The sequence below is a fragment of the Erigeron canadensis genome, chromosome 9 (genome assembly GCF_010389155.1).
Source record: "Erigeron canadensis isolate Cc75 chromosome 9, C_canadensis_v1, whole genome shotgun sequence".
NCBI classification, from domain to species: Eukaryota; Viridiplantae; Streptophyta; class Magnoliopsida; order Asterales; family Asteraceae; genus Erigeron; species Erigeron canadensis.
Window position 1 is genome coordinate 3810175 of NC_057769.1, and position 15978 is coordinate 3826152.

The 15978-nt window shown below is 32.0% G+C and overlaps 2 protein-coding genes and 1 long non-coding RNA gene across 3 annotated transcripts; 2 read left to right on the forward strand and 1 right to left on the reverse strand.

The window, feature by feature from the left end:
- The first annotated feature begins 228 nt into the window (after positions 1–228).
- LOC122580837 lies at positions 229–1347 on the forward strand. The gene is made up of 2 exons (XR_006320893.1): positions 229–409; positions 992–1347. It is a non-coding gene; the product is annotated as an uncharacterized LOC122580837 (long non-coding RNA).
- Positions 1348–2054: 707 nt separating this feature from the next.
- LOC122581558 lies at positions 2055–2950 on the reverse strand. Its single transcript, XM_043753789.1, has 2 exons — positions 2728–2950; positions 2055–2194 (listed from the first exon to the last, which is right to left on the reverse strand). The coding sequence occupies exons 1-2, from the start codon at positions 2948–2950 to the stop codon at positions 2055–2057; spliced, it is 363 nt and encodes a 120-aa protein (XP_043609724.1).
- Positions 2951–7831: 4881 nt separating this feature from the next.
- Positions 7832–9902, forward strand: LOC122582264 (transcription factor DIVARICATA-like). The gene is made up of 2 exons (XM_043754635.1): positions 7832–9179; positions 9317–9902. The coding sequence occupies exons 1-2, from the start codon at positions 8740–8742 to the stop codon at positions 9756–9758; spliced, it is 882 nt and encodes a 293-aa protein (XP_043610570.1). The 5' UTR covers positions 7832–8739; the 3' UTR covers positions 9759–9902.
- Positions 9903–15978: the final 6076 nt, after the last annotated feature.

The following is a 15978-nucleotide window of genomic DNA, read 5'->3' on the forward strand; positions in this document are numbered from 1 at the left end:
ATAGTTAAAACTTAAAACTTTCTTTATGTAGTAGCTAAGTTATATTACTCCGATAAATAGTGAGCAATGGGTCCACGATACTAAAAGACGGGCCCCATTTGTTGATGGCTTTAGTGAAAAGTGAAAAGCATCCCATGTGGATCCAACTAGGCGTGTTTTGGGTACGATTTCCTCAACAAAACAACCAACGGCTGCAGCTTGTGTAAAATCTGTTACCATATATGATCTTTGGTGTGTTTTTTTTTCTTCTTAACAATTAAACACATGTAGAATAGAACTATGTGATTTCTAGTGCATTTACGTATATATAAACATAGCGATGCTATAGCATTTGTTCAGTTGGAAAAAAAAAACCTTAGGTAGGTACAATTGCGGAGTCACATGGCGATGAGCCGATGACCGATGAAGGGTACGTGGTTACGGGCTTGCACCCGCTCATAATGTCTTTAAAACTTTTATAATGTTATTTTTATTTTCATGTATGTTAGTTTAATTCAAAGAGTTTTTATGTAACATTTTTATTTTCATTAAATAATTGTACATTTATCGTAAAATATAGGGTCGGATTTTTATATGCACGTTAAGTAAAACATTAACGTACATTTTCCTTTGTGATTTTAGATGCCTTATTCATATTGTTAATTTGTGAGATTTTTGTATGCAATCAAAAGCATTTAAGAGACGATACCTCAATTAAAACATTTTCTTACATCATGCACTCGTCACATTATTCTCACATTTCATAAGCAGAGCTACAAGTACTACCCGGCGTACCCGCCTCTCGGGAGGGTGTAATTAGATCCGTTAGAATAAAGTTTTTCTTGCTAGTATAAATTTTATATGTAAACTTGTATTTAAACCAACTACTAATTAACTTTATATATCTCGTCAGCACATAGTTATTTTGCCGTTTATCGGATGAAACTTTAACCTAGTATACTCTATATGCTGTTGAGTATGATAATTTATGATTGAGAATGTTATCCTATAGGGATGTTTGGTTGGTTGTTTGATGATAATGAATGAAATTGTTTGATGAACGATTATATGATGGCTCAAGTTAGAAAGATTATTCCATTCACCCCATTCCATTATTTAGACGATTTATGTACCTACATGGAAAAATTAATGAAGAGGAGGTATCTTTGGTAGAAGTAGGACCTACTGATGCAAACGTGTAGACCACCAATAGGAGAGCAGCGCGGTGGAGTTGAGTCCGCTTGGTCTGCATCAAAATGGGACCATATGCACTATTCTTTTGGTCTTTGTTTGCATTTTTTTAAAGTCCAATTTCATTTCTAGCTATTTTCCTGTCATTTATTCTAAATAGATTTTGTATTTTAATAATTGCATGTGTTCCCTATGTACTACTATGATAGTGTGATGTTAGACTATGAGGAGGAAAGGATCTTTGAAATGCCCCTCCTCCATTCAAATGTTGACACATGATATTCACCAATTATAAGGAATATTTCCCCCGTTCCTTTGGAGTGGAGGAGCATTCCCAATTTTATTTTATTTTTTTTAATTTTGATTTGTAAATAAATTAAATAAAATATATTTACTTTTTATTAAATAAAAGCAACAAACTACTTTTTATTTTAAAAAAAAACATCACACTAAAAAACATTACATAAAAACTCAAAATAAAACTAATCAGAGTTGTCGTCGTCGGTGCTAACATAATCTCGAAGATCGGCGAAGGGATCGGCTGGAGGCTCGAAGTCATGTGGTGTGTTCACCCTAAGATGGTCAACCAAATATGCCGTTAGCATGTGGTGGGTTTCACGGTTTTTTACGGCATGCAGATTTTGGATCCGAACTTCCATTGGAGTTAGGTGTCTCCAATAATCCGGATTTAGGCTCAGTTCTTGGGCATTGTAATCTTGGCATACGGCCTTGTCTTCGTCCTCCATGATCATGTTATGTAAAATGATACAAACATAACAAACATCCTGGATAGATTTTTTGTCCCAATATAGTGCTGGATGTTTTAGAACCTTCCATCGTTTTTTAAGCACACCAAAAGCTTGCTCGATACCCTTTCGGGCCTACTATTGTTTCTTCTTAAAATGTCTTCTTTTTTCATCAATCGGGTTGGAAAAGGTCTTCACAAATGTAGCATATTCGGGATAGATGCCATCGCCCAAATAGTATCCCTTCTCGTAATGGTTTCCGTTTGCCCAAAACGAAGCTGCGAATAAAACATTTAGAATTAAAAACTAAAGTTTAACACTTTTCAATAAACATCTAAAACTGAAAATAAACACTTACCACTGCGTGCCAATCCGTTTACAATTTCTTCAAGAATTGGCGATGCTTCGAACACATTGATATCGTTGTGAGAACCTTGCTGTCCAAAGTACGCATTTCAAATCCATAGATCGTTGGATGCTACAGCCTGAAGGATCAATGACGATCTACCCACATGTCCGCTTGTATAACTACCTTGTCACGCCGCCGGACACATCTCCCATGGCCAATGCATACAATCTATACTACCGATTATACCAGGAAAACCAAGAACTTGTTCATGGACATCGTATATACGCTGCAGATCGGTCGGAGTTGGTCTCCGTAAGTATCTTGCTCCATAAATTTCCCGTGTACCTTTTAATGATAAATGTTAACTATATATATATAATATTTAATTATATATATATATATATATATACGCAGTATTAATAATTAACTATATATAACTATATATTGTAAAAAGATCATTACCAACACAAAATTGTAGGCAAGATTCCTTTGATGTTCGTTCAGACATCTGCAAATACTCGTCAAGAAAATCACTACTAACGTCGTATGCCAATTGACGAATTGCAGATGTACACTTTTGTACCCCGGCAAACCCTATTCTCCCATCACGGTCATATCTCATCTGAAAATATGGGTACCTAGCCTCCAAATCACCGACTATCCGCTCAAATAAATTTTTTGACATAAATAACCTTCGTCTGAAAAGTCTCGCGTTGTATCGCGGTTCATTAGCAAAGTAGTCACGTATCAAACGAGCGTGTGCTTGAATACGATCACGATCAGCTGGTACTCTTCAGTGAATGATTGGGGAAGGTTGTTCTTCAATCCGCCGTCTAACTAGTTCGGCGGCTCGAAGAATCATGTTTTGTACACACTCTTCGTAATCGGCAGACCCGTTAGAAAATCCGGATGATTCATCGGAATCCATATGGTGATTTTAGAGGAGAATGTATATGTATGTAATTTAGATGAAAGGAAAAGTAGAAAAAAGGATGAAGATAGATAGATAAATAGATATGTATATTGATATGTGTATGTATATGTATATATATAATGTGAAGTGGGAAAATAAAAAATTAAAAAAAAGAAAAATTTTGTTATTTTCAAGAAAACAACGGCCATATGGCCACAAAACTCCAAACAAAGAGACGCGTTCGAAATCGGACGGGGTGAAACGCCCCCCGGAGCCGAGAGAGGGCGTTCCGGGGCGTTACGCACGAAAAAAGAGTTAGGGAACGGGTTATTTCTCACGGTCTTATGTAATTGCATAACTAGGAAAAGTATTACTTTACACAAGCATGGTATCCGTGTAATATGGCGACGGTGGCGAGGACGGTGGTCTAGTGGTGTCAGTGACGGTATTATTAGTGGTGGCAACGGTGTCAAGTAGTGTAGATTGATGTAAAAGTGATAGTGAAATATTTAAAAAGATAATGGCTTAAAGTGTATTAATTATTAAAATAAGAGTTTAACGTGTAATTTGGTAATTTATAAAAATTCTTTCCATAGTGGGGATTTATTAATGGCAATTTAGTACTTTCGTATGTAACATTTGAGTAACACTTTCTATTTGTAAAGGGTAAATAATTTTTAGAGTTAATTGCAAAATTGGTCCATATGGTTTACACACTTTAGCAATGGGAGTCCCTTTTTAAGTATCGTTGCAATGGGGGTCCCTATTTTGAGAATGTTTTGCAAGATTGGTCCTTATTTGACAGGTTCGTTAGTGGGTATCGTCGAATCTTAACAGAAGGGACCATAGTAAACTCAAGAAGGGCCCCCATTACTAAAATGGAAAAACCATAGGGACCAATCTTGCAAGTAACAACTTGATATCTTTTTTGATTTAATTCAAAAGATTGCAACATACAATTGTCAGTGTTTCAGATACCTAAGTATACTTTTTAACTTTTCTATAAAAGAATGAAAATCAATAAATACTTAATTTAAATATCTATACTATATTATAAAGCAGATTTTCTCTTGAAATCTCTTTGAGTATACATCTCCATTATTAAAATTTTTGAGTATACATAAGTTTACTAATTATGTATACCACAGGGACCCCATTACAACAATACTTAAAAAGGGACCCCTATTGCTAAAGTATGTAAACCACAGGGACCGACTTTGCAATTAACTCTAATTTTTATAAAGGAGTATAGATAACGGATTGTAGATTTGTAGTTAATTATGAGCGTATTTACTTTAATTTCTAGTTCTATTTGTTACGGAGTACATTAATTACCATTAGTAGAATTAAATCACAAATTATAAAGTATAATTTGTGTATAAATCTTTGTTAAATATAAAAGACAATATAGCATTATTAATTAACATGAATACAAACGTTCTGAAGATTGCTGAATGCGTGGCTGCTTTCCATCAATCTGGGCTTAGTATCTATAGGTTGGTTTCCAAGCATTTCAGGGTCCAAATGTCCAATGTTCTAACGTCTTTGTATTTTGATGTTTTTGCAGAAAAAGAATAAAAATATAATTAAACAACGACATTTGTATCTTTTATCCCATGTCCACCAATAAAAATTGCACACGTGTGAAAAACTTTCCTTAATAATTCAATCTTCAAAATAGTACGTACCTTGTACAATTGCTAACAAATATCATCAAACGATTCAGGTTATACGAGAGTAAGTACTCGTGCGTAGTGGTGGTGAAATGGTGGAGGTGATAGGTCATAAAGTGTGATTGCCAAATGACTTAACCGTACAGGTCCCGCCTTCGGATTTAAAAATTCGTCAAAAGTATATCGAATGACATCTCTAATGAAAGAGCATGAAATTTTAAGAACACCCATATAATTTTTATAATTTATCGATGTACGATTTTTTAGATAAAAGATTTTGAATGAATTGGAGGAATAAATGATTTATGAAGGAGAAAAAAAAATAATAATTGATTGAGATTGGAGGAGAAAGAAAACGTGTTAGGTAAATATATAATTGATATATAGGCATTTTAGGAAAGTAAATGTTAAAACTTAAAATGTAGACATGGAGGATTTGCTTTATAATATAGTATAGATAAGGCAACTTGTGATATTTGTCATCTTAATTATAAGTCCCCCGTCTAATATTTATCAAGTTGAGTCCAACTTCAATCAAGCTAATTATATATATCCACATACAGTTTCAACTTGTATCTTAAATCTTTATTTTGATATTAATCATTAGAGAGGAAAGTTAGTTTGAGAACCATAAAAAAAAAAAGAACGCGAGAACTAATCATGGCCATTGATTTTGATCTTGATGATATTTAATTTTCTCTCTTCTCATTTTCACCTAATTCATTCAAATGATTTTATCTCACAAACCGTACATCGTTAAACGAAAAAAAAAGCATGGGTAATCTTAAAATTTCGTGCTCTTTCATTAGAGATGCGACTTGATATACTTTTGACAAACTTTTAAATTTCGATTTTTTTTTTTAATTTTTTTTTAGCGATAATCCTACACATGGACATGTGTAGGGTATACATCATACACATCCTACACATGTGCAGGTAAAAAAAAAATTCGAAAAAAAAAAAATTTTGAAATTTAAAAGTTTGTCAAAAGTATATCAAGTCGCATCTCTAATGAAAGAGGACGAAATTTTAAGACTACCCATGGGTTTTTTTTTCGTCTAACGATGCACGGTTTGTGAGATAAAACGTTTTGATAAATTTGGATTAAAGTGATGAGAAAGAAAAAAGGAGATGAGATGTGTGGCCCAGATTGGTTCTCGCGTTTTTTTTTTTTTTATGGTTCTCAAAATAACCCAATTGATAGATACAATTTCATTTAAGACATGTTTGCCATACATGAAGCAATTAAAGGACTAGACTTAGTGTCCAATCTAAAAGCCAAACCGAGGTTGGAAAACCTTGGTACTAGTTACAACTTTATAATCAACAAATCTTGTATAAATGTCTTAGGGATCAACACGGTCGTGTACATAAACTTACCTCATGATTATATGTCCTTGTATGCGTAAATGATTAATTATATGCTTATACAGTTATACGCCTTTGGTTCTAAACATACATATTCCGTATGTGCATACTTCTACACACACATATATACATAACATATATACGTACATGCATACATATACAGATTATTTATTCATACACTATAGCCTTACAGGAATAATATATTAGCCAATTAATATCACCTTAGGTCCTTAGCAATAAACTGATGTTTACTTGTTTATGTAAAATCCCTTGTCATCATCTCTTAATTAAACAGATATATTGTGGATATATATGGAAAAATTCTCTTGAAGCCTCATTGACCGGGATTGCCTCAAGTTACTCTAACATGACTAATCATGTTAGGGTAATCTTGACCTTTGATTTTCAATCAAATGTAAAGATTTTCACAACTTGATTCAAAAAAGGAATCCTCTCCCTCATTGACCAGAACATTTGTTTCCATGTCTTCTTTCTTTCCTTAACTGTATGGCATATAGTATCAAAGTTTTTAGTTGAGCATCTGAAATACTTTACAACGTACAGGCTCCCTATTATTCAATGAAAGTCTCATTATGTAAGAGTTATAATTTAGTTATTTTGGATGTCGTATTTTAAATCATCTTTCAATTCACTATATAAGTTGAGACCAGACTACAATGTATTAACCAGGTCGACATTATAACTAAGGCTCAAACTCAAGTCTGAGAGGAAAACACAAGGCTCAACCAGCTAGGCTGCAATCATTGTTGAGTTCCAATTTAGTTAATTGTATAAAAAGTTCGAAAAAAACATTTAAAATATGTCTTTGGATGTTATAAATATGACTTTATCATGTTTGTATTTATGTTATCCCTGATTGACATATAAAGAATCATAGACTAAGTCTAGACATGTTATTATTATATATAAAAAATATATATTATGCTTTTGATTAATTTACCACCATAAATAAATTTTATAGCATACGATACAAGTTAGTATAGCACAATTATAATAGATGTATCAAATTTTGTGGTACTAATATTATTTCTCAGTGTGAAAGATTAGTTATAACTCATATTAGTTATAACTCATATGGCAGTGACAACAATGACAAGTAATGTACGTTATTAATGTAATTTATTTTGATGAAATGTTGAAACTTAAAATGTTAAACAAGTTATTTATTTTATAATATATATAGAGTATTATAGATATTTATTGATCGGCCTATATGATTACATTTCTTTTTTAACCCATATTATTAATTTATTATGTATCTATTACGAGCACATTTTTAGTCTCACTAACTTGAAACATTTTCTAATAAAAATGAGGGGAAATGTTAGGTAAAACATGCAGTAATTATTTTAGGTAAAATAATGGGAGATTATGTAAAATTCAGGGAGAAGTTATGTAAAATTCAGGGGCTATGTATGTTTATTAATATTAAATATTTAATTTGTAATTTTTTTAAAGTGACAGTATTTAAGCTTAGATAAAACTTGTAGTACAATTATTTTTCCTAAAAACAATGTGGAAAGAATTGTCATTAAAATAGCGGCTACTTCCTTTTTAAATTGAAATGCCCGCAGCACCATTTCCTCCAATGATAATCATCCACCACCTTCACAACTTTCTCTCTCCCTCTCTCTAAATTCATTTCCTTGGAGAGGGACTGGATACTCTTCGCTTTTTCTTTCTCTTCAAAAATAAATTTTATTGTTTTTGACTTCTTTTTCACAAAAGAAAGGTGTAGAAATCACATAATATAACACTTTTTCTCCTCGCAATACCAAAGTAGTCCCAACAATTTCAACTATCTTACTCAATTTTGAGAAAGATTTAAGGGATTTCTGTGTATACCATTTCAAGCTTTTAATGAAATCCCCTTTGTAAACACAATAATATCACTCTCTCTTTTATCTTTAACTACCAACTGCTCATTTCCCCCCTTTCCAAAACTAGATATCAAACAGTTCCCATTATTTCCATTTATAGAAAGTATATTATTGGTTCTGATCTTGTTCAGTGTATCTAGGGCTTTCATGTTCTTGAATTTTTATGATCAGTCTATTTTTAGAGAAATATTTTGGCTAAAAAGGTAAAAAAATCTTTTTAAGATTCTTTTGTTTGTTTGGTGGTTGTCCTTGGCAACCAGAAATAAAAAGCTATTCTTATTCCTTATAAATTTCTTCAAAAGCAAAAATGATATAACACTCATAATTCAGCTATAAAACCATCTTACATTTGCTCCCCTGGTTTTTACCCTGCTCCAAATATCATCTTATTTTTCACTCCATCCCTTATAGATTTGATACTAATTTCTGGGTATCGTTTAGAATCAAATTTCATGAAATGGGTCTATCAAAGTTTGTGTTTTTTTCATTGCTATAACCTATAAAACAATCTTTACATTTTGATCCCCTGTTTTTCCCCTGTTTCAAGATTCATTTTTTATCAAACTAAACTCTAAAAGATTTGATTTTGATTCAAGGGTATTGTTTGAATCACATATTAATGAAGTGGGAAAGAGATATTGTATCAAATTCATCAAGTTGGATGATGGAAGATAGCTTAAAGAGCACAATTTGGACTCCTGTTGAGAACAAATTGTTTGAAAATGCTCTTGCGAAATTCGATAAGGATACGCCTGATCGGTGGCATAGGGTGGCTGATATGGTGCCTGGGAAGACAGTGGCAGATGTGATTAAGCAATATAAAGAATTAGAAGATGATGTTAGTAGTATTGAAGCAGGGTTTTATCCAAGGTATAGATATGAAAACAATAATTGTCCTTTTACTTTAGAATGGGGGACTAATAATAATCATAATCAAGGGTTTGATAGTTGTATATCTCCGCCTTACTGTGGCGGTGGGAAGCGATCTCCGGTGGCTGTTTGCCGCCCGGTTGAACAAGAAAGGAAAAAAGGTGTTCCTTGGACTGAAGAGGAGCATAAGTAAGTGTATTGACCACTATGTGTATTTAGTACTTGTGTGTGTTTTAATACTACAATTCATTTAGTTGATTTTCTATAGTGTTTATAGATTGGTTTGATTAGAAGAATTCGTGTTTAAATGATTCATTTGATGACAGACTGTTTCTTTTGGGGCTAAAGAAGTATGGAAAAGGAGATTGGAGAAATATATCAAGAAATTATGTTGTTACAAGGACACCAACACAAGTTGCTAGTCATGCTCAGAAGTATTTCATTAGGCAGCTTTCGGGTGGGAAAGATAAGAGAAGAGCAAGTATTCACGATATAACGACGGTCAACGTTAATGAGAATCAAAACCCTTTGCCGAAAATTAAAAGAACAGCTTCACCAGAGCAATGTAGATTTCAGTGGAATCAACCGAATAGTGGCAGTGGTGGCGGTGTAGCGACTGCATTTAATCAAACTAGTGGTAATCTCTTTATGCCGCCTCAATATGGAGGTAATGTGGGCTTAAGAACGGGCGGTTTACATGAATTCTACGGTGCACCTCAAAGTATGGGTTTTCAGATACAACCAGCAATGCATTATCCTCGTGGATGAGCGAATGCTATGTGATATTTTGAAAAATGATTGTTTTCTTTTTGCTTTGATTTAAGTAGATTTCTTAGATGTTTTTAACCATTTTGTTTTTTGGTATCTCTGTTGTGGTGTTATCTATAATGTGAATATTATAGTTGTTTAGCACCTTGTAGTCTTGGACAATGATCACCATTGACATTATGATCTTCTTTGGTAGTTTTGTTTCGAAGAACATTAAGAAGAAGTATAACCTCATAAACGTCGAAAGAACTTTCTTCGTATGGTAGCCCTATTGGATGAATCACGCAAATCATCGTATTCTTTCCATGTGATTGAGCGTCTTTTACTAGGTTATCCATGTTTGACACCTCAAACTTTTACGCAAAGTGAGTCAGTCGTGATGTGGATGACGAGCCTTTCTAGTTGGATTAAAGCATCTTTAATCATGAGTTGAAAAGTTAACCTGCAAAGTTCAAATGCATAGTAGGTTCTATTCTTGTTACTATGGACTATTTGACCATTGGATCCACAATGTTCAACTTCCATATGAACCAAGTCTTTTATTCGGGACAACTAAGACCGAAAGTAGACCAAACTATCCGAACAAAAGTTTGTTAGATGCTCATTCTGGCTTTCGTAAACAACCATTGTTAGACATCATCAAAGTATCATTTCCAAGATCTCCCACACTTGATGTGGAAATGGAATCAAGGTGTGTTGCAGGTAGCCAACCCTTTGTTCAATTGACTTGCTAATTACTAACATGCAGTTGTTGGCTTCGACTGCAAGTTGCTGGTTGCAGCCGAATCTGAATTCCACTAGCACATGAGGCATCTCATGCTTAAGGACCACAAATGTCTTCAACTTTTTCCTTTGTCTATATCTATATCTATACTACTCCATTATTAAGTACAAGAAAATTAGCTTCTTTACCTTACCATTTCTATATCAATTCAACCTAATCATTTACTCGTATATCTTAAAAAATATTGTACCAACAAATAACAAACACAATTTCTATATATCTATGTGTTAGACAACCCAAAGCTGACGGTCAGCGAAGCCAACTGCTTGCCATCATCATCCTTGCCGATATACTAACTGAAATTTATGAAAATTAAGTGCCTGAATTTACACTATAAATCAATTGTTTTTTTAAGAAACCAACTACTACTGCGTATTACTCGGATATGAAAATTAAGTAATCACCTTTTTAGTTCATCCTTAGAAGCACACTACAATATTATGGGGGTGTTTGGCCTAGCTTATATTTTTTGGCTTATGCTTATAAAATGTAAGTAGCTTTTGGCTTTTTTGCTTTAAGTTTGTAAGCTCTTATGTAGTGTTTGGATTAGTTTTTGGTTTTTGAAAAGAAAAAGAAGAGAAAATAGGAAAAAAAACTAAAAAGCTTTGATTTCTAACTTATCAAAAAGTGACTTATAAAAGCTAAAAAGCTCACACAAACACTTAAAATGACTTTTTTTTTCCTCTAAGATAAACAAAAATCTAAAAGCTCTCTCAAAAAAGCTAGGTCAAACACCCCCTAAACTTAAAAAGCATGATTTTTTTTGAGTAAAGCAAGATTCATTGCTCTAAGCCTGTCTTATTTATGGGCCAAGAGATATTCTTATTTGATTCTATCTTTTTGGTTTTTAAATGATTACTTACTATTTAATCTCACATGAGTCGAAGAGTGAAGCTGAAGATAATAGGTCACTTAAATGGGTCAGGGCTATTTTCAAGTCACATATATTGATCTATTAATTTGTACTATTTTCTCCATATAACTAATAGTCGTTTTCTTGTGTGTCGATGAACCACTAATCTCTGTTGATTAACTAAAGTTTAATTTTATTATTATTTGCTGTTTGCCGGTTGACACATTCTTTAAGTGATGCTGTGTAGAGACTGTCGACACAATATTGTATATATCTATATAGCATGCCTAGTCTTAATTAGGACTTTGGCTAAATGAGTCAATGAAATCAAAAGGTTTTATTGTGTTTTCATTTAAATCTCATATTATTATTCATTGATCAGTTATTCAGTTTCTATTAGTATTCTTTATATATATAACGAAAGCATGACTAAAAAGATTGTAAAGGCACCCTTTAGCTCCACATTTTGTGTAGATAGATGCGATGCTCTTGCAATTGGTCTATTTGACTTTGAACAATATCTCTCATTTTGTGTCGACGGATTAGATGCTTTATCCTTAATACGGAAATTCTCATGCATCTGGAGGCAAATGGTTATTCCTTATACAATAAGAATGTTTATAGAAAGAAACTACAACCCTAAATACCCTATTCATGAAATCCGAAAGAAATAAAAGCATTATTGCTTCGTTGTTCAAAGTCTTCAAGTACTAGAATTGACATAAGTCTTATCAAAAGTAATCTTTTTACACAAATTCCTATTAAAAGAAACCTATTTACTTTTCGACTATTTAGAGGATCTCAATTCTAAAAATTCCGCAATCAAGTGAATGTAGTTAATTTTTAACAGCAACTCTTCGTTAAGTGTCACGTCATCAATTTTGCTTACGTGACGTTTTACTTTGACTAAAATACATATATACGTGTTTTTTATATACAAAATTTGTATTCCGGTTTCATTGTTTCTCTTTCCCCGCTAATTTTCCCCCCTTTTAGTCAAAGTCAAATGGCACGTAAGCAATTGATGTCGTGACACTTAACGGAGATACTGTTAAAAACTAATGACGTATCTTTTTATTGCCAAATTTTTAGAAATGAGATTCTGTAAATAAACGAAAACTAAATATATTCTTATTGATAAGAAATTTGTATAAAAATGTTACCTATTTATCGATTTTTTTCCTATAAAAAATATCTATCACTTATATAAAGTATAGTTTTTTTAATTTTATATATACAAATCTTAACATACATCATGCTTTGCTGATTTTTGCTACAACAGTACAAGGATTTGCCTCCCCTTTCTCTTTAACGTTTTTAAAAAGTCCTTTGTATGTGACTTCTAAGTCTTTGCCACCATCTATATCACTTGACACAAGTATATTCACTTCAAGTCCCCACCATTAACCAAAGGAACATGATGCATATTGATATTATATGTTTATTACCATTACCTCTGCAACTTGCCATCGAAGAAATTTAAAAAGAGAAATAATAACTTTACCAATTAACTTTATTCTGATGTTTGATCAACCCATACAAAAAGATGCCCACCAAGTTTATAACTTACACTATATACCTCACATTATACTTAAAAAATTACCTAAGCTTATTATTGTTATTATTTTTTTAAGAGAAAATAACCTCAATACCCAATTTTTTATAAAAAGTTTATCAATTTACCCAAGTTTTTTTAGATTATCACAAAATACCCACAAAAATCGCAGTAAGTTTGAAAAATCGTAATAAGATTATGAAAATCGCATAAAAATGATGAAAATCGCATAAAGATGATGAAAATCGCATAAAGATGATGAAAATCGCATAAAGAACTTTGAAAATCTCATAAAGAACTTTAAAAATCTCATAAAAAACATTGAAAATCGCATAAAGATTTTCAGAATCGCATAAAGAACTTGATAATCGCATAAAGAACTTAGAATCTCATAAAGAACTTCGAATGTTACAAAATCTTTACGAGATTTATAAAATCTTTATGCGATTTTATATAATCTCGTTGCGAATTTGGGAATCTTATTGCGATTTTATGAATCTCATTGCGATTTTTGAAAATTATTGCGATTTTGTTGGGTATTTTGTGAAAATCCAAAAAAACTTGAGTATATTGTTATATTTTTTAGAAAAATTGGGTATTGAGGTCATTTTCTCTTTTTTTAATCTATGAAACTCTAAGACGGTGTATGGGATTACTTTTTGAAATTAGATTATACGTTTTGAATAATCAAAATAAGATAATTAGTTACAACAAAACATATTGTTGAAAAATATTATTTGGATTTGATTATGTTGTTTGATTTCAATTAGATGCTTTTAAGTGTTTGGTAAAAATATATAATGGTAAATTTTATAAGTCAAATGACAAGAAAGGACATCAAATGATTATTACGACTCAATACTAATAAGATGTATGTGTGTTTCCTTCCAAAATCCAAACCACACATACTACCTGTGCCATGCTAACTAATTATCAACAAATAGTACAATATATGATATTCACTTGGATTGCATTATATGTCTCGAAACAAAGGCTTATAAAAACATGTGATAAATCTAATCTAGTACTACCATCTAGTAACATCAACATGATATGAAAAATTCTATCACAAGTACATCGACATGAATGAAAAAAGTTGATCGCATATCTAAACAATCTTTCTACCATGTACAAAATAAACACTAGCAATAAATTAACCATACAAAAAATATTACTTAGTTTACAAAGAGTATACAACCAATTATCCAAAAATCAATATAATAATACTAGGTATAAAAAAAATGAGATCTAAAAAATCAACAATATAAGATAAATCGTAAAAACATTTGTTTATATGAAATACATGGATATAAACAAATCAATTAAAAAATAATTACATTATAAAGTTTTGTAAGTAGCGAAAAAAGGAGATATTGAATAAACAGAACAAAGGCTTGAGCGGCTATATCTAGAAGAAAAATATGTGCGTATCACATTTATTTTGGAGGATAGATATAAAGGGTGGTAGGGTAAAATAAATGGCGGGATATTGGTTTTACATAATCACGTTTTGGTGCAATTAGGGGAGGAGATGCTTTTGAAAAACTACGATTTGTGACTTTTTAAACGAAAAAAATCAAATTTTGACACTTTTTACCCAAACACTAAAATTTGATTATTTAAGACTTCTAAACAATAATCTAAAAATTTGTTTTAAATCTTAACCCTAAACACCCTCTTAATATAAATTATTGTGTTAATTCTATATGTTTAGTGAATCCTGATATATAGTTACAAAAATCGGTGACTCTTCAAAATCGGTCACTCTTACTGCACTTGTTATTCTCCACTAGATATAACCAACCAAACACACCTTATAACAATCAAGAATTTATCGGTTGGGTTTCTTCCGTTTACAATCTCAATTTCCCGGTTAATAAAAACGCATTTGATCAAAAGGGAGTGGCTGGCTAAACACCACAAATATTGCAATTGGGCAAGTCTACTACTCTACTTGCGATATAAATTCTCACACTATTGTTAATTGGAAAGTTAGATTCTGATACTTTTTGGGCAATCTAGGTAGAATGATGTGGAAATAAAGAAAATGGAATATACTTATGAGTTATGATGAAGGGGTTAAGCTAATTCTATAGCAAAAAATTCTTATTGGTGTTTAACGTGGGCCATTAAGATCTACATGCGATCTATTTGTGCGGTATTGCGATTATTCTAGTATTCTACATTCAAGAAGGGCTATGCTACGTTAGTGCAATTACCAAGTTCTTTCTTTTATGTTTGTGTTACGATTTAAAATTAAAGTGGACCTTTTTCAGCGATTTGAAAATGTCAACATGATTTTCAAACCAAGTTTAGTCAGCGAAAACCTAAGCCTTGTGTGTCTTTTAAACACCGGCTAACTCTAATCTAAAGACCAATTCTAAATTTTATCATTAGGTACAATAGGCTTTTTTCCTAAATTGCTCAACCATAATGGTTCTAAATGATATATTGATATTTGATAGAAAAATAAATTTAGTAGACCCAAAATTAAATTAAAAGAGCAACCAAATACTATGTATGAGGTGATGTTATTGTTTGGAGAAAATGTCATAAATGGTCCACGTGGTTTGTCATATTCGCATTTTGTCCTCTGTGTTTTTTTTTCGTTGCAACTGGTCCCTGCCTTTTTCGTTTTCGTTGCCAGAAGCCCCTGGCGCTAATTTCTGTTAAATTTGGCCGTTAAACCCCTCACGTGCATATCACGTGAGGGGCATTTTGGTCCATTTAATAATCACAGGGACTATTTGTGATAAGCTGAACATGTCAAGTTATAACTAATATTACCTATGTTCATATATGAATGGTTTTCAAATGAACCTACGTGAACGAATATGTTCAGATATACCTATCACATATGAACATCAAGTTATAATATAGTGGATCTCATGGATCTTCTAATTTAAATGGTTCTTAATTGAACCTTACCCTATATATATAGAGAATATATATATATATATATATATATATATATATATATATATATATATATATATATAGGGAATATATCTGTATCTAATCTATATAT